The sequence below is a fragment of the Onychostruthus taczanowskii genome, unplaced genomic scaffold, assembly GCF_017590055.1.
Source record: "Onychostruthus taczanowskii isolate IOZ18803 unplaced genomic scaffold, ASM1759005v1 scaffold41, whole genome shotgun sequence".
Lineage (NCBI taxonomy): Eukaryota > Metazoa > Chordata > Aves > Passeriformes > Passeridae > Onychostruthus > Onychostruthus taczanowskii.
This window is the reverse complement of record NW_024501571.1, coordinates 7,260,245-7,287,726: the sequence shown is the minus strand read 5'-3', so window position 1 is coordinate 7,287,726 and position 27,482 is coordinate 7,260,245. Positions and strand designations below refer to the sequence as shown.

The 27,482-nt window shown below is 39.0% G+C and overlaps 1 protein-coding gene across 2 annotated transcripts in view; it reads left to right on the top strand.

Moving 5' to 3' along the window:
* Positions 1 to 27,482, top strand: part of CHCHD3 (coiled-coil-helix-coiled-coil-helix domain containing 3) — a 121,268-nt gene that overhangs the window by 23,845 nt on the left and 69,941 nt on the right. For both annotated transcript variants that reach the window (XM_041413430.1, XM_041413429.1), the window contains exon 4: positions 11,624 to 11,768. In XM_041413430.1, the coding sequence (XP_041269364.1) occupies positions 11,624 to 11,768 (145 nt within the window). The remainder of the gene's footprint in view (positions 1 to 11,623; positions 11,769 to 27,482) is intronic.

Here is a 27,482-nt window from a genome sequence, read left to right as displayed (position 1 = left end):
AAAGTTCCTTTAGAAAATTGATGATCATTGATTGACAACAGAATTTGTAGAGTTTGCAATAGTAACTGGGAGCAGTTAATGGGACAGAGCTGCAGTCTTAGGGTGATACTCAAGGGAACATAAAAATGAGAGGGTGGACACAAAAACTTGAGCTTGACAGTGGTGACAGGTAATAAATGATAATTAAGAGAAGGTCTTAATAATAAATAAGAGAAATCCACACAACTCAATGGACCAGTGGGTGATAATTTCAATTTTACCTTTTCTCTTCTTATTCTAGACAAGCTCAGCAATGTTTAGCATTTTTTTCTAATTTCCCAAGAAAATGAGGAAATTTTTAATGTCATGGCTTTGAGAACAGGCACTGGGGAAATAAGTAAATTTTCTTCTCCCATCAGAGAGCAGAGTGGAATTTATCCACTCCATCCATTAACTTTGTCCTTGGATACAAAGCTGTTCATTTGTTGGGCTCCACGGTACTGATGGTGCTCAGTAAATCTGTTTTTCAAGTTTGCTTTAAATGAAAAGTGCAGGCAGAGTAAAAAGTATTTTGAGACAGCAAAAAAGAACAACTTCTACCATCAGCATAATGATAAAATTTTAGATACTGCCAAGCTCATCAGAGTGCTGGATTCCTCCACTAAAATATACAAACCACTGCTTTGGAGGCAAGTGATGGATGTGATTTCCCATGGAAATTGAACGTTCCTGAATGATGACTTGCCTTTTTTCCCCCTGAAAATCAGAGAAATATCAGTCTTTTTATTTTGCTAATCATTTAGCTCAGGCTAATTATATTTGGGCGGGGTTCAGTTTCTTGCTTGGTGAGTGTTTCCCAGCTTCCACTTTTTAAATATGATTTGGCAAGGGGCAAATATTAATTTTATGTAGAATGAGGTGTTTTTGCAAGCTGCTGTGCATGGCAGTGCCTTCAGTAGTGCAGGAAGTAGATTTTGTTCAAGTCTTCAATATATTCATTCCTGGAATTGTCTGTCCCTGCAGTTTGACTGGAACTGTCCTGTGACATGCTGTGATTCCAGGGCTTGTGTCTTAGAGGAAAACTTCTGCTGGAAGGCTTTTTAAGCTTTTTAATTTTAATTGAATTTTAAGGCTGGAAAAGGCTTAAAAATAGACTTTGGTTTGTTTTGGTGGCCCTACAGCAATTCTGCTGACAGCTCTTCTCTAGAAGTGTTTCAGGTGTCACAGAGGAGGGGAAGAAACTGAACTGTGAACAGAGAGAGCTGCCCCAGCTCTGACAGGTGGCAAATAGAGCACGCACCTCCACTAACATCTTCCAACCTGAGACAGATTCCCTGGGAATGAATTGTTGGATTCTGTTCTCTGGGCTCCAGAGGATGTGACATTTTATCTGTGATCAGCTGGACAACTGATTGCAGCTTCTATTTGTGCCATCCTCATCTGTTTGGAGGAATCTTTCTAAACTGTAAAGGAGCTTTGACTCCACTCTGGTGCACAGAGTTGCTCTGTGATGGGTTATTAAAGTTGTAACCATTAGATTTTTTATTTGTTGTTCTGTTGTGCTTCAAGGAGGGTCTGGAGATAACTGATCATCACTCTGGGGTTTCACTGATGCTCTGAGAACTTCCCCCCAACCTTTTTTTTTTTTTTTTGTCGTGTCTCAGCAGTACATTGCATAAATGATGAGCTCTTAGTAAACCTGGAGTAAAGAGCTGGTGCAGAACAAATTCACCAGTGAAATGTAAAGTGAGAGAAGAATGAAGAAGAGTATTGGACAAGAAGCCTTTGGGAAACTGCAAACCAAAATTGTTATATTAAAATCAATACTGGGGCTTGACCTTTCTGTGCTAGTGGATACTCTAAAACTTCCTATTGATTTCTGTTGTAATGACATGTTTATTCCAGTTTCCTGGCACAGGTGTGGAGAACAAGAGGGAAAATAAAATTATGGATTTCTTTACAATATTCATTTTATATTTCAGTGAGTTAAAGATATGAGGAGCATCTTAATGTACCTTTAGTTTATATGGAGAGCTAATTACTTGTGGTGAAAATTTCTTCAAAGCATTGTTTCCCTCCTAAATGATTTTTTTTTTCCCAAGTAATCAGCTACGTTGAATTGGGAAACCTGCTTTTTCTTGTAGGATTGTCCTCAAGGGGAACAAAAAGCTTCTTTTTAGGAAATAGTTGTTATTTTGCCTTCTGCCACAGGGAACTGTTGGTGTTGTTAGGATTAATTGGGAAAAGAGTCTGGAAAACCCAACATCTAATGAATCATGAGGATAATAATATTTATTATTATTATTATTATTATTAATAGCATTATATAATACTATTGTGTTATATCATTATATATTGTATATTCTTATATTATTGTAATACTGATAATGATGATAATAATAATAGTAATAATAATATAGTTAGAAGGAACATAACTATAATAACTTTAAGACTTAAAAAAAACCCCCACCTTGGAGTGCCAAAGGGCCCCTTCAGCCTCAGGGCTGTGGAGATTTTGGCCTCACATCCCACCCTGAGTTCCTCCTGTTTTTGCTTGCCAGCCGTTCCATCTCTCCAACATCTTCCCCCTCTCTCAGCAGACACTTCCCTTGTCTGATCTCACTCTCAGCAAAGGTTTAGCAGTGGATTTATTCCTCAGCAGCTGTAATATTCCAGGGGTGTGTAGGATTAGGGGATAATTCTGCTGTGTGGTGGGAAAAAAGGGAACCAGGAGGCTCAGGCTGGGGTAGGGCTGTCACTCTGAGGGTAAAGTGAGAAGGAATTTGGGATTCCAACAGAGGTTAAATCTGAAATAAGTACAGGGAGCAGGTGAGCTGTTGGAGCTGGTGCCTGTTGATTTTTTGGGTGTTTTTTTTAAGGTTGGGGTTAAATTGTGAGACGGTTTCTTGTTTGGGTTCAGATGTTTATTAGTTCTTATTTATGTTATGGTCTTTATAAGGTGTGTGTCCTGTAGCATTTAACTCTAATAAATTAGAAATGGAGATGTATTTCTTTTTATATAAGGATTTTTAAGAATAAACTATCTAATTAAGAAATGATACTTAAATTATTTCTACTTTTAACTTAATAATTAAGTACTTGTGTCTTTTAATTGGACTTTTTATTTCATTATACAATATCATTTAAAACTCATGAAGAAGAAGGTGAAGAAAGTAAAGAAGAAGGACTAGTTTCTGTTTTAAAACTTCTATCTTATTTTATATATATTATTATATTCTAAAACTTTAAACTCTTAAGTTTTTTTTAGGTGATATTACACACTTTTGTTTAAACTATACGTTCATAATTTTAGCTTTATCATTCAATTTTGCAAGTTTTTTTACAGCTTTAGGTTAAATGCAGTGTTCTCTTGGGGGTCATTGTCTGTCAGTATAGAAAGTCTAAAATTTTCAGCAGTCAGGGTTCCAACAGGTGCCTTTTTGGGCAGCAAAGCAGGGAAGTTGAGTGTGTGATTTTTACCTGCAAAATGCCAAGGAAGCATAAAAATGTTTAGGAAGTTGGGAAGTATCAAACTGCCTTAGAAGCCTGTTCAAGTTGTATTGTTTTCAGTGAAAAAAGGTATTGTTTTCAGAAGAAAAAAGGTATTTGGCAGTGGCAGAGTTACTCTCCAAGGTTTCCTGCTCTGATTCTCCATTAATACCATTATGTCTGGCTCTCAGGATATGGAGAGATGAATCTTGGAGATGGGAGGTGGAAATTGGAGAAAGCAGAGCTATAATTCACTCCTGCCTTTATAAACCCCAATTTTCAAGGGCTTATTTTTCACATGGATTTTAAAACCTGCCATCTCAGCTGACAACTTGGATATCGAGCTTCATCTTGATCAGTTTATTTCTAGGAGAGATGGGAAAATGACTTGGAGCTAGTGAGAGAGCATCCACAAAAATAATCCTGCTTCATAGTTTCAGATTCAGGTAAGAAAGAAGAAAACTATTCCCCCCCTGGCAATTTTAAACAAACCTTTGCTTTCAAACTGCTGAGCTCTTTCATTTTGAAAAGCAGCAAATGAGCAGCAGAGAAACACTTAAAAATAGTAATAATAATAATAATGATACTAATAAAAATTTTTCTAACTGTCACTTCAATTTATGGATAATTAGTGTTGTCATAATTCCAGGACTGTTATTGCAGATCCCAAGGGGAAGGATATTAAGTTGGAAAGTAATTTCAAGTGGAGTTATATGGCTAGCTAAACATACACAAATTATGTAAAGCAGTTTTACAATTCTAACTCAGGTTCTCCATGTCCCTCTGGCATAAAAGTGGGAATTTACTCATCTATTTTGTCTCTATATAATACTGATCTAAATGCACATATTTTAAAAGCAGTGGCTTTATGAAGTGTAATTAAAAATCCCCTCAAACAACCCGCCCCCCTTTCTACTCACCCCTCCTCCTTCCAACACCAAACACTGCCCCAAAAACACTCCCACAACTCAGGAATCTCCAAGAAAACTCACCCACTGACAAGAGTCACTGTCCTTGTTGCTCTGAGTGTTCACAAGCTGTCCATGGAAATGCTGTTGATAAATTGAATTAATTGGAGTAAGTTGAGTAGATAACTGAGATTTGAAACGAGTGTCTTGGATCTTCTGATCAAGGAGTGGCACATAAAATCACGTGGCCATTAGCAGGGATTTTTCCTTTGACAGATGTTAGGCTGGGGTTGGAAGGCAGCTGGGAAATGGAGAGGGATAATGAGGGTGTTCTGCTGAGTGGTGTGGCTTGGACTGAGTATTTGGGTGATGTGACAAGTCTGGTGTTTGAAACAGGGTGACCGAGGCAGTGATGGTTTTGTGGGACGAGGTGGAGAGTACTCTTAAAATGATATTTTCAGTGTTTGCTTGAGTTCGAGAACAGACATCATGGAATCATGGAATCATGGGATGGTTTGGGTGGGAAGGGACCTTCAAGATCATCTCATTCCTTAGGGAGAGGGGCACCTTCCACTATCCCAGGTTGCCCCAAGCCCCATCCTGGCCTTGAATGCTGACAGGGATGCAGGGGCAGCCCCAGCTGCTCTGGCAATTCCAGCCCAGCCAGGAATTCCTCATGGCCAAGATCCCATCCATGGCTGCCCTCTGGCAGTGGGAGCCATTCCCTGTGTCCTGTCCATTCCTTGCCCCCAGTCCCTCTGCAGCTCTCCTGGAGCCCCTTTTTGGCCCTGGAATGTGCTGGAAGCTCTCCCTGCATCCTTCCCTTCTCCAGGGGAGCATTCCCAGCTCTCCCAGCCTGGATCCCTGGGAACTGAGGGGCTCCAGCCCTGGAGCAGCTCCATGGATTCCTGGATTTGCTCCAGGTGCTGCTGCTGTTGAGGTCCTAGAGCTGGACACAGAACTCCAGGTAGGAGTTCAGTCTAAGGAAAGATGAGAATCCCCTGATCCCTTACCCTCCTTGTTGCTGCTGTGGAACACGTCCCAAACTTGAGTGGGAGTTGTGTGACAGTGACCAAAGATGAGGGAGGAGTTACTGGGATGGGAAAAGGTCAGTGCCAGCTCAGGGATCAGTGCTGGAATCACTTCACTGTTCTCAGTACCGTGTTTAATGAATCAAGGGCTAATTTATATTCATGTATGGCAAATGTTAAGGAGGAGCAGTCACCCTGAGGAAGAAGTGGATGTGGAATAAAGCGATGGAGTTCTCATTAAATTTAATCATGTGAAGTTCAAGCATAACTGCTCAGAAGTGTGATCCCTTCCCTCTCCTGCCTGCACTGCAGTCACAAGAGCTCTTGGTCACTTGTGATGGATTTGTCAGAGGGTTTTAATGGTGCTGGGTCTGGTGGGTAAAGTGGGGCCAGTTTGGGTCCCTGTCGTCACATTTGACTGGTTTTCCACTAAGGCCTGTTGAAATTATGATAAATCTGGGTTTGATGAGCTGCGTGATCCTTTTTGAGTTCATATATTCCCATGATTGTAAAGCTTCAGCATTTTGGGTTTGGATTTGGAATCTTGAAATCATGGAATCTTTGAGGTTGGAGATTCCTTTAAGATGGAGTACAACCATTAATCCAGCACTGCCAAGCCATCACTAAACCACGTCCCCAAGTGCCACATCTTCAAGTTGTTTAAATCCCTCCAGGGATGGCGACTCCAGCACCCCTTGGGCCGATGTGCCAGGCTGGACAAACCTTTCCATGAAGAAATTTTCCCAGTATCCAAGCTAAACCTCCTCTGGCACAGCTTGAGGCCATTCCCTCTCCTCCTGTCCCTTTTCCCTGGGGTTAGATCCCAAATCCTCCCTGGCTGTCCCCTCCTGGCAGGGACTTGTGCAGAGCCACAAGGTCCCCCCTGAGCTTCCTTTTCTCCAGACTGAGCAATAGGAAAACCAAAAATTTGAAGGCAAAATGTTCTTTTGACACCATGGCTTTCAGGTGCAGAAAAATTATATTTTCTGTTAATATTTGCATGATATGAAAGGTTTAAAAGCAAAATTTTAGAACATCTGTTAAGAATGTGGTTGCTACTATTGTTAGAAACTGCTCCTGTCACTTGTGCTGTGCAAAGTCTTATGTGAGTGGAGAATAATGTTTTTAATGAGTGAACAGTGGTAGAAGCTTCAGGTTTGAAGAACTTTTTTGTGTTTTCTGTGCCTTGACCTTTCAGATAATTTGTATCCCTATCTCTGTCCTTCGTTAGGTGTTTGTAAAATCAGATGAGCTTGAGGTAATTTCCCCCACTTTGCAGACAGGTGAGACGGAGTCAGAGAAATCTCCATTTCACACCTCTCAGAGCTCAGCTCAGCTTGGACATGTTTTCCTGACATCTCTCACATCCTCTCAAATCCCTCGTCAGCTCCGCCGATTTCCAGCCGCGGCTTTCTGTGGCACATCCCGCGTTCCGCTCATGAAATATTGAAACTCAGCGCTCACAGACATCATTCACTCATTAATATTGCAACGTGCCCTAAACACATTGCTCAAAACATTTTGGGATCTTCTGTGAGTCCGTCAGGAGGAATTAAGGAGCTTGTTGAGGTCCAAGAAAGCGGAAAACCTCATGAATCCTCATGAATCCTCTTCATGTTGTATCATCTCCAGTTGGAGTGAGTTTTTAGATTCCATATTCAATGATACCTCATTAAATTTTTCCCTGATTCATAGAAGACAGGATGATTTTCCTGACAGTGGACTTTGGAACGGGGAGTATTTTGATTTTTGCTTGCTTGGTAATGACAAATGACACGGTTCACGCTTTAGGCTTGAGTGAGTTTATGGTGGAACGTCACAGATCCATCAGATTGTGTAGCTTGGAGACTGTAATAAAGATAAAACAACTGGCAAGTAATCACTGCCCGGAAAAAATAGCAAAAAGGAAATGCTTAGGCTTTGATAGTGTAATAAATTTCCAATATCTGAAAATAAGGGCTGGAAATGACAAATCACTGTATTTCTCTAAGAGTATTGTTTGCCAGTTTTGGATTTCTGTGGATTCTTGATTAATGGAGAATAAACCGTGAAGTGGCCATCAAACCACAAAACTAATATTTTTCAGCTTTTCTCAGTGTGTTGCTGTTGTCTCTGAATTAAAAGGTGCTTTTTCCTTAATTAACATCTGCAGGTGTTTTTCAAGAACAACAGAAATGGATATTTTGAAGTAAACAAAAGAGGGAGTTCTTGTGGATTTAGAATTAAATTACTCATCTTGTTATTGTGGATAACGGAGGTCATGCTGGGCATGAGGAGAGTCCTGGGCCATGAATCCATATGGCAAAATTAACAATTTGCTTTTCTTGAATTTAATTAAAAACTAGATGTGAAAAGGATGGAAACTACTTGGAGTGCAGCAAAGTTTTATCAATCTTTTTTTTTAGAGTATATTTTTGTTTTTCTTATGATACAGAAAACTTCTTGGCTCTCAGAGATGATTTCTTGTTTGTGTCTTAAATTTCAATTTCTGTGTTTCAAATTCTAATTTCTAACTGGAAAGTGGAGCCAGTTCTAGATTTGGCTTCTCTTATCCTGTTGGACTTGATACGAAGGTTGTCAGTTATTAATTTTAAGTCTTGACTTAATTGAGAATTTTTTTCCTCTTGTTTTGCTTTATGTTATTGTTATTATTGCTTGATTTTAAGAGATGTGGGTTAAGTGTTTCAGTCTGTTTTAGATCATGCACTGAAATATTTGATAAATTCACAGGTAAATTCTCTTGTGCTTAACCTTGCATGTAAGACATCCATAGTTCAAAAACTGTACAATAACAAATGCCACTAAAATCCCACATTCCCTGCTCTTCCAGATAGAAAAGAGAGGAATAAAAGGATAGAAAGCAGAAATGTTATTTTGGTGGAGTATTTTTCCTTTGGTCTGAATTTCTGCTGGAGGGGAGGTTGGAATGGGTGGTTTGATCATATGGATTTGATTTCTCTACCTCCTGCCCACATCCAGAAAAACAAAATTAACACAAACTGGCTTTTTTATTTATTTCTAATTTAAATATATTTGCATTTTTTATATCTATATACTTTTTATATCTGGGAATGTCTTCCAGAATTCTTTTTGCTTCTTGTTGTGTGATTGCTCCTTGAGGTGATGTTGTGGCTTTTGTGTTCAACGTGAGCCAAATCTGATTTAGAAGTGGAACATACTGCAAACATTATTTTGATTAAAGTGACTTCAGGACTAAAACAGTCCAAAATTTGTCTTACAGTGGAGCCTGAATATGACAATGTGATAACAAAAATACTCAAATTCTTGTAATGCCCTTCTGACAGGAATAAATCTTCTGAGATCCCTAAATCCTGGGTGATTGGTTTGTCAGGATTTACCCATCCTCTTACAAAAAAATACAGATATATAAATTTTCTTCATAGCATTAAGTTAAGAGCGTTGAAGTTCTCAATGACAGTGCTGGGGAAAGGCAGGAATTGTTGCTTTTTTTGTGTTGGTTGTGTGCTATAAAACAGTTGAGAAATGAAATATTGTGAAGCGTTAACGCAGACTTTAACTGGAGCTGCTTCTTAATGCTTGATATGTGTTTTCCAATAGCACCATGAGAAGTGATTGCCTTGCATGCCACACTTCATTAAATCAGCCACTCCACACTTCTTAAAGCAGTATTTCATAATTATTTAGAAGGATTTTATTCAAAAAGATATCAATTGTGTGGGGAAAATGTATAGCCAGCAGCCTTTTCTGCTGCTTCAGCAGCTTTTTGAACATCCTTTCTGTATAAATGATCAGCTCTCTGTTGTCTGAAGTTCTGTGCTCAAACACAAGAACCATTAACTTGAGCCTTTATTTCTGCTGTAATTAAAAACGTCACTTGAAAAATTCCTGTGGAATTCCTGGAGTAGTGACATCTTTATATATATAGATATATATTTAATTATTTTTTTTACTTTTGCTTAGCTGATATAATTTATAGGTAATAATATAATTTTTTACTGTAGATCCAGCTGATGTTTGCCTTTATTTGGTACATGCTGAATGCCAGGAAAATGAATTTGTAATGCCAAGGAAAAAACCCTACTGCAGGTTGATGCAGGCGAATGTTTGCGACCAGCGGGATCTGCAGAGTGTTTGTTTCATTAAGCTCCTACAAGCCACCCAATTATGGAACTCAAATAAATGAAAATGACTTCAAAATCCCGCTTATTTTGTTAAAAACTCTGCTGAATTTCAATCAGTTGAGATGGCAGTTTAGGAATATTGTTTTGGCAGTAAAAACTGCCCTAAATAAAAGTTTTTTGAGGAATTTAAGTCGTTGTGTTGTGTGATCCTGGTCGCACAAATGAGGGTGAGAGTTGATAAAAAAGAGTTGAAATTTTTGCTTGAAGGTGCTGCCAGGAGCAGTCTTGGATGTAAAAAAAGTCCCTTTTTGGCCTAAATTCTATGAAATTTGAGAATGAAATAGGGTAATTTTCTTTTATGGTAGAATACTCTGCAAAGAAAGGGAAGAAAAAAACAAACAGTAAAATGCATTTTCTTTGAGGTGACCTGATTATCTTGATCTAGTTTTAAATGAGAGATTAGGAAGAAGATCTAATTTGATGTAAAGAATGAAATGTAAATATCTGAGTGTTGGGGGGGTTGCTTTGTTTTGGGGTTTTTTTTTTTGAGTGTTTTTTGTTCCTGAAGGTTTTTTTGGTTGTTTTTTTTTTTTTTTTTTCAATTTTTTAAATTTCTCAGACTTTATAATGTGGAAACTTTTGGCTGGATTTTTCAGCTATTTTATATGTAAAATATATTTCATATCTTTCAATTACTCTGCTATGTACAACAGCATAAAAAAGAGACATTTTTAATAGAAAACCACTTTTAGGAGGTCAAATCCAAGAAGGATGAGCAAGGATCTTCCTTCAGTCTCAGGAAGCATTAAATGCACTTTGTTGCTCACCAGAAAAAGGTGCTGAGACTACTATTTTGACACTTTTTTCCCTTTTTAGGCAAAACATGATTTCTCCAATCCAAAAGACAACCAGCATGTTTTGACTGTGCTGTATGAAGGATTGTTATGATTGTATGAAGGATTTGTTATATCAATCCTGCTGGAGTAATTTGGAGGACCTTGGGAAATCACTTAATGGAATTTGGTCCATGTCTGCATAATCTGACTTTTTTTTTTTTTTTTAAGCTGGAGTAATTGAAGATGCAGCTTAATAAACTTTTATAAAGATTCCCAGTTGGTTGCTGCTTTTCAGAGGGTTTGGAGCTGAGCACTGAAGTAATACATCTTGTAATTGTCTTTTTTCTTCCCTGCCTCACTTAAATGTATTCCCTGGGGAAGAATCTAATGTACTCTAATGCTGGTACCTTTTACAAAGTGACCCGACTCATTAGGATTTGTTCTCCAGAGCTCCCTTGACAACAGATAAATGCACTGAGAATATTGAAGCTTCCTCTCCATCACTCTTTCAGGAAAAAAAAAAAATCTATTTGAAACCCAGTGTTTCATAGCTCCATTACTGCTCTGAGTTCCGTGCTCAGTGTCACAACACACGAGTTTTATTCACTGAGTGTTTCCATGAAAATGAGACACGGTGTTCTTGTCTCAAGTACTCCACTGAAGGTTTCAAATCTATTTATGGCTTGTGACATAGAAATATTGAGAATTTTCTGCGCCTGAAGTTCCCTTTATTAACTCTGTTGCAACAAGTTCAATAACTTATTTTCTCTGCTCCTCTCAGAGCGCTGGGAAAGGTTGATGATGGTTCTTCGATCTTCGTGGAGCTTGGGAAATGGATGAAATCCTTGGGTTTATGGTGTGTTTAGAGGGAGGAAAGCACTTTGCCAGTGCAGGAAAGCTTTTAGGTGGAAATTGAGTGTCTGCTGGCTGCTGGGAAGAGGATTTTCCCAGAAAAATGGATCCATAAAACCAGACTAACCATCAGAGTTCTCTGCATCTTACTTAAAAATGCATGTAATTGAATCAGTTTTAATATATATGATTTAATGAATAGTGATGTCAAAACTTGTAACTTTTGTATATTCAGATTTTGATATTTCAATTAGAAATAGACTTCTGGATTCTTTTAGTGAATATTTGTATTTAAGTGTCTTAAGAAGCCAAGAGTAAAAAGTGTTTCTGTGACAGCTTTTAAAGCGACTTCTCTATTTGAAACTACACTTGGCAAGTAGATTTTGAATTTTCTCTGAGCCTAAATCTCCCTACACCTCCTGTAGGTTGAAACAAGAACAAATGTACGTTCGGGATGAGTTTGGCAAGCTCCTGGAACGGGAGAGGATCTCCTCAAACGAGCACCTGACTCGAGCCATCCTTCGGGAGAGAGCGGCCACGGAGGAGGAGCGGCAGAAGGCTCAGCGCTTTGTGAGTCCTCACGTCTTGGGAAGGATGGAAGTTGGGCAAGGGGCTTTCACAGATATGTGTGCTTGGCAGAAAGGTCTCTGAATGGGGAATTTGAGAGTGAAATAGAGGTGGAAGCAAGTTTTGATATAGAACAATGATAGAGGTGTAAATTGAGTTTGCTGAGCCAGTCTTACTGGACAAAAAAGCAAAGGTTACGTGGAGTTGGAAAGAGGTTTTATGACTTAGAGCAAAGGGTAAGCTGACCACAAACAAAAAGATGTTTATACCAAGCAGAAACATACCACAGGCAAACAAGACGTGTTGATGTGGCAAGTAGAAAAAAGTTCAGTTATCTGGCTGGTTAATTTTCACTTGCTTCAGAATATCAGAGTTAGCAGTTGTGTCATCTCGGTTTTGATCAATCTTCCTGGTTCCATCTGGGAAATTTGGAAATATCTGGTGGCTCCTGGGTGCTGGTTGGTTATCACCTAACAGATATTTTCCATTTCCACTGTAGCTTGTTCATTCTTTGAAGGGTGTACTCTGAGATTACAAAGTAGAATTTTAAGAATTTTCCACCGCAAGAAAACTGAAAAAGAACTCGAAGCTGAAACTGTAACATACTAAGTCATGTGATTGGATAGCATTGACCATAATATGGTCATGATAGTAGTTATGATAGCCTATAGGTAATAGTGAAGGTATAGATTGGTTCTTATGTATTAGATGCTCAAAAAGACAAGTATAATTCAATGTAAGCAAAACTAAGGGTCTTCAGGCTTGCCTGCAGCTGGAGCTGACAGCTGTAGGTGTCCCTCTGTCACCCATGACCCTGGATGTTGTAACATCTTGGATGCAATAAACTGCATTTTGAAGAGCCCCCTGAAGGCTCTTACTCTGAAATATTTACAGAAATCACAGATACTCCAAGCAACTTTCTCCTCAGGCCTATTGGTAGAAGAAGAGAGCAGATCTCTTCTTTTTTTTTTTTTTCCCATGCCCAGGTAGCAGCATTTCATTTTATTTCGGTTAAATATCTCTCTTTTAAGGGGTTTTGCTGCTTGTTTCCAACTTTGGAACCAGCTCAATGAAAAATTCTGTGTGAAAGATTCATCTCTCGTTAGAGCTGATGTATTAAACCTTCCTGACAAGGAAATTGGAACATATGGTTGGCTGTTTTCCTCAGAAAACTGACATTATACAGTTCAGTCCATTGCAAATGTCTGACAGATTTATAACTTCCTCTATAGAGTGTTTGCTTGCTGTAGTGAGTCTCTATTGACTCTTCTTTCTAACAATAATCATTACTGTCTGAGGTGGGAATATGCTTTAAAAATATAAATATACTTGAGTGTGAATACTAAAGAAATCATTATTTTCAAGGCAAAAAGTTGAAAATACTTAATGTGAGCATTGCTGTGAAAATAAATGGGAATTACTTATGTCAGCAGCAACATAAATATTTGTTGGGCTCTCTAAATCTGGAGTAAAATCCAGAGTTTTTAAGGTTTATGGGTTGGTATCTTAGTAATCAATCACTTCAATAAGCAATAACTTTGTCTGTGCTGTGGGATTTAAAATCTGATGTTCATGTTATTTTTCCAAATCCCAATTTAAAACCAAACCAATTCCACCTCGGTGTTGGTATCTTTTCCAGCCATTTCTGGATTCTTTTACACCTCTCTTGTAATGTTATTGTTGAAGAATAATTTCAGTGTTGTAAACAAATTTATAATATTTTGTCATTGTAAAACATGGGAGCAAAGAAGAATGGAAAGGAATTATGACCAAGGTACAGCCTTAAATCCTTGGATTCTCAATGTTGTGTGGGAGAGATAAGGTTTTGTGGCCTGGAGCTAATGAGGAGCTGAAGATTTATAATGGGGACAATTATTTGCATAATTACTGGGGGTTTGCATCTCTTTCTCCCTGTTGTGGTAATTTTGGGAAGTACAAGCTGGATTTCTCCTCAGCCAAATGCTTGAGAAATTCCTTATTATAGATATGAAACTGCTTTATTTTGTTATTTGGCTGGTTAGTTATCACTTGCTTCAGAATATCAAAGTTAGCAGTTGTGTCATCTCGGTTTTGATCAATCTTCCTGGTTCCATCTGGGAAATTTGGAAATACCTGGTGGTTCTTGGTGCAGGTTTGTTATCCCCACTGCAGATCTGCCATTTCCACTGTGGCTTGTTCATTCTTTGAAGGGTGTACTCTAAGATTACAAACTAGCAAGAAGGCTTTATCTGTTTGTTTCCTTAAAAATGAAAATACTGAGTAGTTCTCACCTTCCTGTAGGTCAGCTCCTTTATTTTCCTTTAATTGGTCAGATTTTATTTATTTGGCTTCACTGCTTACCCTGCCTGTGCATTTATTTCCTGTATCAAAGCTGAATTCAAAATCTGTACCACAGGGAAATGCATTTCTGTGTATCCTTTGCCAGGTACTGTGAAAAATTCTGTATTTTAGTAAGCTGCTACAGCAGGTTTGTATTTTATGGAGCCCAGATTTATTTGTCAAACTTTTCTTGGAGAAAAACAAAAGTGTTCCTGAAGTGTTAGTAGCAAAATAAATTCCTTTGCTGCTGCTGAATTGTTCAAATAGTGCAAAGGAAAAGAAATCATGGTGAGAAAGGAAGAATTTGAGTTTTCCTTTGTAAAGGGGCTAATTCAGGTTTTAATAAATAGATGTAAAATGAAGTCACATTTCCCATTCTTGAAGAATTGAACCAGCTGCTGCTTATAATCTCAGAAGGAGGAAATTTATAGTGTTATCCCAAAAGCTAGAATTAGCTTTTTATACAAAAGAGGGGGGAAAAAAAGGATGAAATCACGTGTTAATACCTGAAATACTTTTGTGCTGTGACATGTCCCAGGAAGTGCCCTCAGTTCAGGGGGGCTGGCAGGTGGCTGGTGGGATGTCAGCTCCTGCAAAAACACATTTTGGGGTGATCCAAAGGCTTGCAAAGCAGTAATTCTGACATTTGTGCCAGCAAAAGTAGAAATTATTGTTCAGAGTGTCATTTCCAAACCCTGGAAATCCCTTGTGGGGTCAGTGTGGGGATTTAATCAACTCTTGGTGCTTAACTCAGCAGAAATTAAAGCGGCTGCTGTCGAGTCCTGTAGCAATCCTTGAAGTGCCACTGACTGGGAGTATTTTGGGCACAGCCTGCCTTTCCTTATCCCACAGATCTGGGATTTCCTTATCCCACATATTTGGGATTTTCTTATCCCACAGATTTGGGGTTGTGTCTTGGAAAATGCTGCTCTCCAGGTGCTGGGGAGGTCTTGGATCTCTTCTGGCTTCTCCCTCGTCTCTGGCTGGGGGATATTTGATCCTGGAATGAGCTGAACCTGGGAAGAATGAGGGTGGGGAGGCCATGGCAGAGTTTTCCCAGAGAAACTGTGGCTGCTCCATCCCTGAAGTGTCCAAGGATGGGACTTGGAGCAGCCTGGGACAGTGGGAGGTGTCCCTGCCCATGGCAGGGGGTGCAATGAGATGATTTTTCAGATCTCTTCCAACCCAAACCATTCTGTAATTCTGAAATTATCCTTTTTTTGTTTTCCCTCTCCTTTACCCAGTTTTCAGGGCTGTTTCCTGGCTGTTTTCAGGGCTCCCAGTACATCAGGGTTGGGTGCTTTGATGGTGAAGAATTTCTTTATTTTCTTCTCTGCATGTCAGTGCAGATACGAGCTGAGGCAAATACTTCACAAAGCCATCCTGGAGCCCTTTCCAAATGCAGCCAATCTGCTTTATAACAACTCCAAAAGCAGCTCCATTGAGGAAATTGCAGAGTCTGTCTGGAGGGCAATTGTCAGGGGGGCAAAATGAGAACTGCTTGAACTGGCCTTGCCACCAAACGAGGTGGTTTTGTGCCTTTAGCTTTACTCACTTTGGAACTGTGACATTTGCAAAGCATCTCAGTGTGATTTCACCAAAGGACAAAGTGCAGCGTGTGCTTGAAGTCAAGAACTGCAGCTGGTTAAAAATACTTACTTCTTTTTTTCCACACACTCTTAGCGTGGATATGATGGTCTTTTCTGCCCATTCCTCTTGAAAAAGGGCTTCAAAATAAATCTAATCTTTCATTCCAGTCCAGCCATAAAGAATTTTGAGGGTGGTGTGGTTCTCTGCAGCAAAGGGTGAAGCTGAAAGTCCTTATGATGGCTCCAAGAACACTTTAATTATATTTCATCACTTAGACCTGTTCTGTGCCATATTTATTATCAGAGATTTTTGCTGCAAATCTAAAAGTTGGGCCTGGTTGAGTTGGGCAGAGTCTTGTAGAGTGGCTTTGACTGTGGTGGCTTTGCCATAAATAGTTTATTGATGTTCCATCGCTTGAGTCATTATGAAAGTCGGGGTGAGATGAGGAGAATATGGAGTAGAAAATCAATAGTTATCCAAAGTGCAGAGGACCTGTTGTATTTCCATCTCCTGATAATGACCTGGAGTACACTGTGAACACATTTGCTCCTCTGTCTGGACTAAAACGAGTTGTCATTAGAAGCCTTTATGTTAGAAAATGGTTTTATTGAGCTGCCAATGACATTAAAGTCCCATTTCCCTTTGAAGAGGCACAGAAATATTGTTCTGTTCATGTGCTGTAACCAGAACATTAAAATTTGATTATTGCTATCATTAGAAGTCTGTATCCATACTAATGCAATTACATCTATTTGTCCATGTGTTGTTCCAGGCTTTCATTGAAGCACCTGGTTGACAGTGAAATCTGGTAGTGCTGAGGAATCTCATTGTTTTGTAAATTACTTTCTGCACAAGAAGTTCTATCAAAAATTCCTCGCTCAAAAAAAAAAAATCAATTTGGTAGAAGTATCTTTATATTAAAAAGCACTTTTTTTTTTTTTTTTTTGCACTTTAGGTCACTGTGATAATCAGATTATTGGAGATTTTTTTTCCCTGGGAAAATCCTATTTGAGATGTGAAGTTCTTTTACTTGCCTGAGCCCTGAAATCAATAGACAAAACACATTCCTGACCATATCAGAGCTGAAGTGTGTTGAGTTATGTGAGGAGGAAATCTGACCTGTTGTCATAATTGAATACAGGTTATTAAAATAGTGTTTTCTGCTCCTCTGTGCCTGAACTGGTTTGGTGTTTTCCCCATCACCCTGGGGTGACTGGTCCCAGTCAGTGCTGGGCAATGACCTTCCCCTTAGGGTGCATTTATTTTTCCTGTCCTCAATTCATTAACTCTGTCATAAGGACGTTTTCTATTTTCCATAAACAGATTAAATCCTGACCCTTCCTGCTCTTTCCAACTAGGCCTGGACAAACCATATTTTAAGGATGACTTCACTAGGAAATACCAGGGGGAAGAATTAAATGAGTTAAGGCATTAGTTCTCAGGAGAAGAGTCTGTTTACAAACCTGCAGTATTTATTACATACCTCATTTAGCTCATTCATCATTTTAATAGAAAAATGAATCTTTTTAGATGATTCTGAAATAATTTGAGGTAAACTACACAGCCTGAGGCAAAACAGGATTGCTTGGTGCAGGGAGGGCTTTTGGAGAAGTAAGCACGAGCAGAGACTGTAATTCACAATTTATGGCAGTAAAAATACTAAAGGCTCATATTTGAACATGAGATTTACGGTTTGGGAAGCATATGGTGCAAAATTAAATCTAATGACAGTTGTTTTGTCTCTTGTTCCTCAGTTTTGTAATTTACAAAGTAGAGATTTTTCATGAAACCTCATTGAAAGTGGAGATTGGGGGAGTTTCACTCATAAAATCTTACTTAGTCCTACGCACATGGTATTTTTGTGATGTTTTTATGGCAAAGTAGCAGTTTTGTTGTAGCAAAAACTCTTTTTCCTATGGGCAAACCTGGATTTGGTTCTTCCTGTCATGGAAGACAGGAAGAAGAAGGTATTTTGGAATATTGAAGATGGGATCTGTCATTTTTGGGGTGTTTCCTTTTGGGGGAAAGAAGTTTCGTTGGTTTTTAGAGAAGGAAGTGGGCTACAATGAGCAGGACATTTATATTTGGAATATACACAATTCTACTGCAATGACTGCACTCATATTCCTTGGAATAAACAGAATATTGCTCCTTTGGTTTATGTCTCTCCTGGCTCTCATTCCTTCTTCCTCTCCCTCTTTTTTGGCATTTCTACTGCAGCGCTAAAAGGTTTGGGATAGAAATTCAGGTTTTGGGGTAGGTTTTTAGGGGGTCTTAAACAAGTGATGTGAAACTACTGTGTGAGCAAGAAGCTCTTGCTAAGCAAATAAAGTTGATAATTTTCTCCCCAGTAAGAAAAGGGGTTGCCTGTCACATATTTGCAAGTTGTGAGTGATTTTCTAATCTTGCCTTAAAGAAGTGAAGACCCATTTGATTAAAATTAATAATAAAATAATTAATAAGTGAACAGTTTTCCCTCCACCTTGCTAGAGGAAAACAGTAAATATAATTTTAAATAGCCTGTGAGTGGTGCTGGAGTTGGGATCCCAGTATGATTTGTCACATAAACTGGTAAATAAATGTTTTATTTCCTCTCTGAAATTGCCATGGGGGGCCTGGGAACCACAAGTTGCTTTTTCTTGGGTCTCTGTTCTGTCCCTTTACAACATCCATGCTGACATTCAAAATATTTGTTTCGGTGGAACAATAGAAATAATTTTCTCCTTCCTTCAGCATTTCACTTGGCAACATGTTATAGATGTATTTTTTATAATTTTTCTGTGTAACACTTAATGGCTTTTTTTTTTCCTCCGTGTCAAAGTTTGACAGACAGGAAAACCACGGTAAAATGAGAATTTTGAAGGCAAGCAAAGTACAGAGAAAGAGCATTTATTCTCTTTAAGCTTTCTTTTTGAATGGTGAATGTGTTTTGATAGTCAAGCAGCATTTAAAGCATGTTATTTTTTAATTCTTATATAGCAAACCCCAAGATATTTGACTGAAGCAAAATTAATCACTGTGTTATTTCAGCATTCAGATGAAGATCTAGTGCTTTACAAAGCCTGCTGCTCCATCAATTTGTTCTTTGGGTTGAATTCAAATTGAGTTCATTTTTATAGATTCACTGCATAATACTCTGCTCTCTCCTCCCTCATTCATTAACCAATTTGTTCGTGCTACTCCCTTTTTATTGAACGGTAACAAAATTGCCCTGCTATCTCCCCAAATGAATATCATCATTCCTTGTCATGCATGGGCAAAAAGTAAGGCTAATAATCCCTTTTTCCACACACCTTCCCTCTTCCAGGGACAAGTCTTCCTTCTGCCCTGGAGCTAGCACGAGAAGAACGTTTCAAATCCCGTTCTTTGGCTATAAATATTCCAAGCCAGGTTCCTTTTGATTACTCGTGGGCCTTTGGAGCGTGTACACCCCGCCAGTTGTGTGACACAACAAAAACCACATCAAAGCCTTGTCAGGGCTTGTCCTTGTACATGACACGCTACAAATCCATGGGAAGGATTAAAACGTGTTTGTTTGACGCCGCGCTCGAAGCGCGACGCGGGCGAGGCTCCTCCACTCAACAGAGCAGCCTGAGAGGCCTGGGCCTCTCTTCCTCTGACTTTTATTCAATATTTGTTTGCTCTCACATTAAGCTGGTTTTTTTGGGTAGGGATATATTCACTTTAGTATTGTATTTGTGGGGTTCCCAGACGAAGGGAGGAATGATGAATCTGACTCTGTTCTCAGAAGGCTAATTTATTATTTTATGATACTATATTGTATTAAAGAATACTAAACTATACTAAAGAATACACTTTATTAACACTTTAACAGAATGTTAAAAAGATAGTAATAAAAACTCATTACTCTTTCCAGAGTCTGACACAGCTTGGCACTGATTGGCCATTGAGTCAAAATAATTCACATGAAACCAATGAAACAATCTCCAACCACATTCCAAATCAGCAAAACACAGGAGAAGCAATCAGATAATATTGTTTTCCTTTTTCTCTGAGGCTTCTCAGCTTCCCAGGAGAGAAATCTTGGGCAAAGGGATTTTTCCAGAAAATATGACTGCCACGCTTTAGTGTGCTCTGGTTGTCCTCATTTTGGGTTGAATTATCAGATTTAGGTGTTTTGAGGGATGGAGGTATGGAAGTCATCAGGTAGTTTGTTTCAGGGCTGTTTTCAGGAGTGGCTGAGGTCACTTGGTATTGAGTTTTTATCTTCTTTTTGCCAGGGTTGGGATTAAATGCCTGAGATGGTATTTCTTGTTGGGACTCAGATGTTTATTAGTTTTTATCTATGTCACAGTCTCACAAACTGAGTTCTACAGCACTTCAATAACAAACTAAAAACGGAGCCTCATCTAGAATAAAGCAGGGATTGATTCAAGGATCTCCTCCATGGATGCACCTTGGGCAGCACAAGAGCCCAGCCAGGGCTGCACCCAGGATGAACCCAAATGGTCCCAAAATGCACGAGCGCTCCCGGGGTCTCTCCCTGGGATCAGCTCTGCTCCATGTGCACATTGCAGTTCAGTGTCCAATTCCAGCTCAGCCCCTGCACTCCCATCCTGCTTGTTTTTCTCTCTGCAGCCCACGGGGTTTGTGCTCCTGGGCTGAGATTTGGATCATTTGTCCTTGGTGCCCAGCTGGAGCAGGAATTGTTTTGTCTCCCTGCTCTGTACACAGAGCTCACCATCCCATAATATGAAGCTCAGACCCACACACTAAAGCAGCTCAGAATGTGAAAATAGAATAGCTAAACCTGAGGCATCACTTCCACTTCACACAAGACCTGATTTCAACAAGCAGCCAACAAAACTTTAATTTTGAAAGCAGAAATTGGTTTCAGCTGTCAGTGCTGTAAAAAGTTTCACACAGGAGTGATTAGGGAGAAGTTTGTCAACATAAATTTGGGGTGGCTGAACCAAAAGCAGATGATAATATTTCTTGTCTCATTACTTTCAGTAATTTAGTTGAGTTTGGAAAATCCAGCCCTCTGATAACATAATAAGATACTGCAGTGTCTTTTTTTTTAGAGATATTTGAATTCAAATCACACTTCTAAATAAATAAATAAACCCCATTACTTCTCATTTTCCTAATTATCATGCAGATAAACAGTGGGAATCGTGACATTAGGATAAGTAAGTGGCTTATGATTTTGCTTCAGAGGAAGAAATTCTTGGCTGTTCCCCCTTTTCCCCCCTTGGGCCACGCAGGAGTAATAAATGAGCAAATCCAGAGCAGTTTCTCATAGATGCTTAATGGGGCTGTGCTGGAGCCAAGGGCTGCTTTCTGCAGCAGCTGTCACCATTCCGAGTCATTAACACACCTTGAATGCTTGCATTCCAAAATCAGGGCATTTCAAAGCCATGAAGGCACAAAGCCATGACTTTGGGAAAGAAGTTCGGGCTGCAGGCTGAGGGAAGTGTTGGACTTGTGGAGCGTGAGGAGTGTGAGTGTGAATTAAAACAATTAATGTCATTTAGAGGTCACAGGTTGACTTTCAAAGTTTATTTATGTCTTTAAGCCTGTGAAGAGCCCAGTGAGGGAATTTTACACCCTTTTTGGTGGTTCCTGCCTTTGGAGCCAGAAAGCTGCTTGGAAATCTTCTGGGAGGGAAGAGAATTATTGTGTGCAGCAATAACGAGTCATTTCCAGTGTGTAAAACAACTGAAATATTCAAATATCCCAAATATTCAAGTCATGCCAGCAGACTCACAGCAATGGCTTTGTGTACATAATATTTTGGAGTGAGGAACTACTTCTGTGGAATAACTATCAGGTTTTCTTGTAATGCTCTGGAAAGAAGGATAATTAGTGGGGGTTGTTTCTGCCTTCATAAAGGGACATCTAAGAAGTGCTCAGATAAAGAGGTCAGCTGGATCTTTGTTTTACATCGTAGTAACTCATGTCATATTTTAATTTTCCTGCTCTCTTTTATCTGCCTGTTTGAAGCAGGAGAAAAACCCCCAATCGCTCGTAGTTATTCCTTTTCAAAGAAATGATGTGGGAAGGAGATACTGAACTTGAGCAAATCATTCTTTGAACCAACTACCTGCCAGTGAGGGAAAGCACAGCACAAAAATAGCAACCTTTGATAGGTCTGGAAAGTGAAATTTAAATTTTTCTATGAACCAACTTGACCTTGAGGAAAATGTAGGGATTTTGACCCTCAGCACATCTGCAGGTGACACCAAGCTGAAAGAGAATAGGTTTGGATTGGAAATTAAGGAAAATTTTTTCCTTATGAGGGTGAATTGCGTGTGGAATATCATGGAAAAAGCTGTGTGTAATTATCTGTTCAGAGTGTTGACAATCTGGTGCCTGAGAAGGGGTAAAGGTGATAAATAAATGAGAATTAAAGATTACAGAATTACGAAGTTCAGAACTGAAGTTCACCACAGAAGAAATATCACATCAAATAACTCCTGAAATAATGATTTTTCTGTGTTTTGTTGTTTTGGTGTCAGTTGCTTTACAGTAATATTTTTCTGGTTTAAAAAATAAATTTTCCTTCATCTTCACAATGTCCAGAGAAGTTCATATCATATTTTAGATGTTGGGCAGAGTGATAAAACTCTTATTCCATGGGAACTGCTGGACAAACCCAGGACATTCTTTAAACTTTCCAGGTTGTCCTGAAAACAAAAATAGTTTTTACAGTTGGAATTGCCACTCAGTGATGGTCTTGTATAGGCTCATATCTGAGTTTTAATTCTTAAGTGTGGTATTTCTTTTGTAAATTCTGCTCTTAAATTGTTTTTTTGAACATGTTTCTATCTAAGTTTTTCCCAATACCCTACTTCTTTCTCAAATCCGTTTTTTTCCATCTCTGCCAGCTCCTGGAGGTTCCTCCTGCCCTTTGCCATCCAGGTCCTTCATTTTTGCTTTATTTTTCTCCACCTCTCTCCCTTTTTTCCTCTCCTTATGGAAGAACCACAACATCCTTTTGTCCCTATCTTCAGGACAAACTTCTGCCTCTTTTCTCTGCTGCCTGGAAGTTTTTAATTCTTTAATTTAGTTTTGTCCTCTTGACTTCTGTTGTCTGATGCTGCAATGTTCCAGAGTTGGTGAAAGGAATAATTGCCAGCAGAATTCCCAATAATCCCTGCATTCCTGAGAGGACTTTTTTGTGTTCTACAAAACTCTGGGCTCCCTTTTTCTATTTTATTTTATTTTTCCCCAGGGTCTTATGGACGTAGTTAAGTTAAATTTGACTTTATTGGAGGTAAAAGGAGGAAATGGCCTGAAACTGTCATGGTGGGCACCTCTCTGCTGGCTCTAACCAGATTCCTTGCAAACTCCATGAATGCTGAAATTTCTCAGCAGAAGAAAATGAAATTCTGTTTATTATTAGTGAAGGGTTTTCTCTCTTTTTGACATGGATGAAATGAATTTGGCTTAGGCCCTCAGAAAAGGTGGAGCTGAAGCGTGGAGCATCTTTAACTCTCTCTCGTGCTTCTGGAACTGTAGCTCGAGGGGGCTGTGGAGTGGAAAATGAATGGAAAGTAATTTTATTTTATGGAGAGGGTGACACAAGGTTTTTGTGCTGGTGGAACAGTAAGGAGACAACTTTTCTTTTCCCAGTAGTTTTCAGTGCAATTCTGATCATAATTTGGAAGGAAAAGAGCGGGTTTTAAAATCAGTTTTACTGTTCACATTTGGTTATAAGGGTGTGATGGTTAATTATGCAGAGGAACAAAACTAATTTCGGGAATCTCCAGTTTATGCTGCCTTAAAAGTTTAGTATTTAGATTTTTTTTTTTTTAAGCTATGAAGTTTTTAACCAAAATATCCATGCACAGTCATTGGCAAAGAGAGGAACATTTTCCCTGCCTGCATTTCAGGTGGTTACAGATGTCATCAGTTCTGCCAGAATTTTTCACCCTCAGATCTCTTTAAAATTAAAGAAAAACAGGTGCTTTCAGAGTGCAGTCTGAGCTGGTTCAGGTGTCAGCTTTCTGATAAAGTGCATTTTCCTGAAGGAGTGTCCATGTCTCTGTAAATGCCTCTCTGCCTTGAGGGCTTCTGGTTGTCTTTCTGTTATATAATTATGGTGATTAAATTTACATAATTAATTAACGTGTTACACTTACATAATTCAGGTGCTTTTTTTTTTTTTACACAAAAGGTGTAAATATTGTCATGGCCCTCACATCCATAGCACACAAAAGCTGCTGATTATAAATCAGAAACATCCATGTGACAGGACAAGGAACAGTGGTTTGAAACTGATAGAGGATTTAGATTGGATAGAAGGAAGAGATTTTGTGTGATGAGGGTGGGAGGCCCTGGAATACAATTCCCAGAGAAGCTGTGGCTGCCCCTGGATCCATGGAAGTGCCCAAGGCCAGGCTGGACAGGGCTTGGAGCAACCTGGGATAGTGGAAGTTGTCCCTGCCCATGGCAAGTGGTTGGAATTCAGTGATCCCAAAGGTCCCTTCCAACCCAACCATTGCAGGATTCCCTATCAGCACATTTTTTTTCTTAAAAATTTGTGAAGAACTGGGGAGAGTCAGGGGTTTTACACTGGGCTCCCTCTTCCTTTGGGATTTACTGTACACTCTGTAGTTCTGTTAATTTAAAGTTTTAACTCTGTGGCCTTAAAATCCCAAATTTCTATTCATTCCTGCATTCCTTGGGATTGGGGCATGTCCTGCAGGATGAATTATGGATGTTAATAATAATAATATTAATTATGGCCACAGGGAAGTGGAAGTGGATTAGAGCCCCTTCCTACAGAAGGGTTTTGGTGTTGTGCTGCATGTTCTCATGCAAGGGCTTCCCTAAATTTCTGGAGGAGCTGCCTGTGCTTTCCTGGGATTTCCTGCTGTGTTCTTGGCAGGGTGCTGTGATAGCACTTTAAGAGAGTAATAAATGGCTTGTGTAAGTTGTTCCTTTAAGTTAGAGTTTCTATAGAACAATTTTACAAATTGTTGCATGTCACAGCTGTAAATGGGTCGAGCACATCGCCGAGTGTGGAGCTGACAACAAAAAAAAAAAATCAGGGCTTGTACTGCTCGTGAGAAGAAAAAAAAGCTATTTTATACTCCATTAAACTGTTACACATCATAAATAATTTATGCTCAGCCTGCTCTGTTCTGTAGCAAAGATGATAAACTCGACATTTTTGGAGCATTTTAATGGATATCATCATTTTCATGAATTTCTCTGTAACAGAAACCTCGTTCCTGCAGTATTCCCCTGGTCATTATATGGATGGAAGTGGGTTAAATGATTAGAGTACATTCCAAAGTGAGTCCTTGAGTCTTGCTCTGAGTTCCACAAGCATCTAGGAATGGATTTTAAATATATTATAAAATGTATTTGAGTTGGAAGGGACCCTAAAGATGATTTAATTCCAACCCCTCTGTTTTAGGCAGGGATGTCACCCACTCGAGCAGGGTATATATGTAGTGTCTAGATATAATTTTGTTCACTTCAATTAATAATCTAATTTTATTGCTTATTTCTATCATTTCCAGAAGTGCCTGAACACCTAATGTAATATTATGAGGGTGTCTCTGTTTCCAGACCAGAATATTGATGATTTTTCTACTTCATACTGAACTTTCAGAAAATTCATACATTTTTTCAAGCACACAGGAAGGTTTTTAGACTGTTTTGTGTTCTTAAATATGCCCTTAGCTTTGCCAGTGAAAATGTCTTAATTTTTTCTTAGTGAAAAACTCTCCAAACAAAATAGCATTGTAAAAAAACCAATATGCCTGGAGATTAAAAAGAATCCACAACAAAACTGAAGTCTTTTGGACAGCAGCATTTTTTAAAATGTGGAATTTAAAAGCTGACTGAAATTTTCAAAGTTGTAGATAAATGTCTGAATGGAGAACTAGTTCTGCTTATTTATACAGGATTTTGGTGCTTCCAAGTGTGTTACTGCTGTGTTTTCCTGAGGTGTGGTGCCTGATCTGAACATCTGAAGAGATAAAATGGGGCTTCACTTAGAGCTGCCTGATTTCCTTCTGCTGATGAAAGTATAAAATGTGATATTCCTGAAAGGGAGCTGCTTAATCCAGTGAGTGATGCAGAGAAAGTGTCCAGAATTGATATTTGACTTGGGGTAACAGTGCTGGATTTAAGGGTGGATTCAGATAATAATAGAAATTACAGTTCAGGTTCCAGTGTTGGTGGTGGGAGTTCACCCTTAATTAGAAATGAGATAACATCAACTTTTTATTTCCCTGTGAGGACTGCAAATATTCCCCAAAGGAATCTTCTTTTTGACAAATCAGTTTTCATGTTTATACTCCTGCACAAAGTACAATCAGTGCGGTTGGAAAAGTTCTTGAGATCCTCTGGTCCAACCATCCCTCAGCACTTCCAAGGCCACCACTGACCATGTCCCCCAAGTGCCACCTCCACATCTTAAATCCCTCCAGGGATGGGGACTCTACCCCTGTCCTGGACACCCTGTCTCAATGCTCGTTATTTCACTGATAGTACTGATAAAACACTTGATATTCGTGTTTGATACCATTGTAATGGTGAATTTCAAATGATGGCAGAGATTTTTTGGGTTTTGTCTGTGTTCTTCAAAGTATTTTTGTGCAGATTTATAACAGAAATGTCACCTTAAACTTGTTTTGTATTAAGGGAATAATCAAGTAGTTTCGGTCTCTGTGAGAGATTGGGTTTGTAATTACATTTTGAATTTCTCTTTGTTGTTACCTGCTCCTTTAAAACTGCTTAAACCTGGGCAGAATATTGCAGCAAATATTTTCTAGATAATGAAATTCATGGTCCTGTGCCAGGAGATGACTTTGACTGGGGAACTGTCCTCGGACAAATTAGTGATGGTTCCCTTTGTGTAGAACATTGCAGAAACAGCAACAGCCATATTAAATCTTAATCAATAACAATGTTTCACTAATTACAGGAGCGAGTTTGTATATTGGATAAATTGCTGTTTGTAAACGTTGTATTATATTAACTAAACCAGCTAATTACCAGAGCAGAATAAACATAAGGTTTGCTAAAAGCTCCCATCCGTAGCTGGGAGCACTGGCTGCTGTCTAATATTTCAGTCAATGTGGAAAATAAGGTAATGACATTATAAATACATTTATAACACAGGACGATTTCTTCTAAAATGCATGTAAGTATTATTGCTTTACTATGAAATATGATTTATTTAATGCATTTCAGCCCCCATAATATTAAGATATAATTGAGATGGGGGGAAAAAATTGCATGCAGTCAGAGTCTGCCTGAAAGTGAATCACAGTCTAAATTGCTTGTAATTTTAAAGGCACTTAGGGGAATCGTGAAATTTAGCTAATGCAGCCTTTGGTGTAAAAAATGGGAAGAAAACAATTGGCCAGTCTTTCAAGTTTTATTTCACTTCACATAGTGGTGATTTTTTTTTTTTTTTTTTGTATCCTGGTGACTGCCAGTCTGGGAATGAATAAACAGAGCTGCTAAAATTTATCCCCATCTGGTGATGAGAAATGTGGGGAGGGATGGGCATTTGGGGTGAACTGGCAGTGAATGATAGCACAGACAGAGCTGATGATCTGAGATGGGAATTATCCTCTGCTGCTGGGAATTCTGATGGTTATTGCTTTCAAAAGGCTGAAGATTTTTGGCCTTTATGAGCAGTTGTTGGTGATTTCACTAAATCACAGAGCTCCCACACGGGCACCACCAGCTGAGCTGTGCCAGAGCAATCCCACTTTTCCTGCTAATGGACACCAGCCTGGGCTTAGTTTAACATGAGCTGTCAGCTGGAGAGAACCTGGCACTGCTCGTTGTCCTCAAGCTGGATTTGGCTCCAAA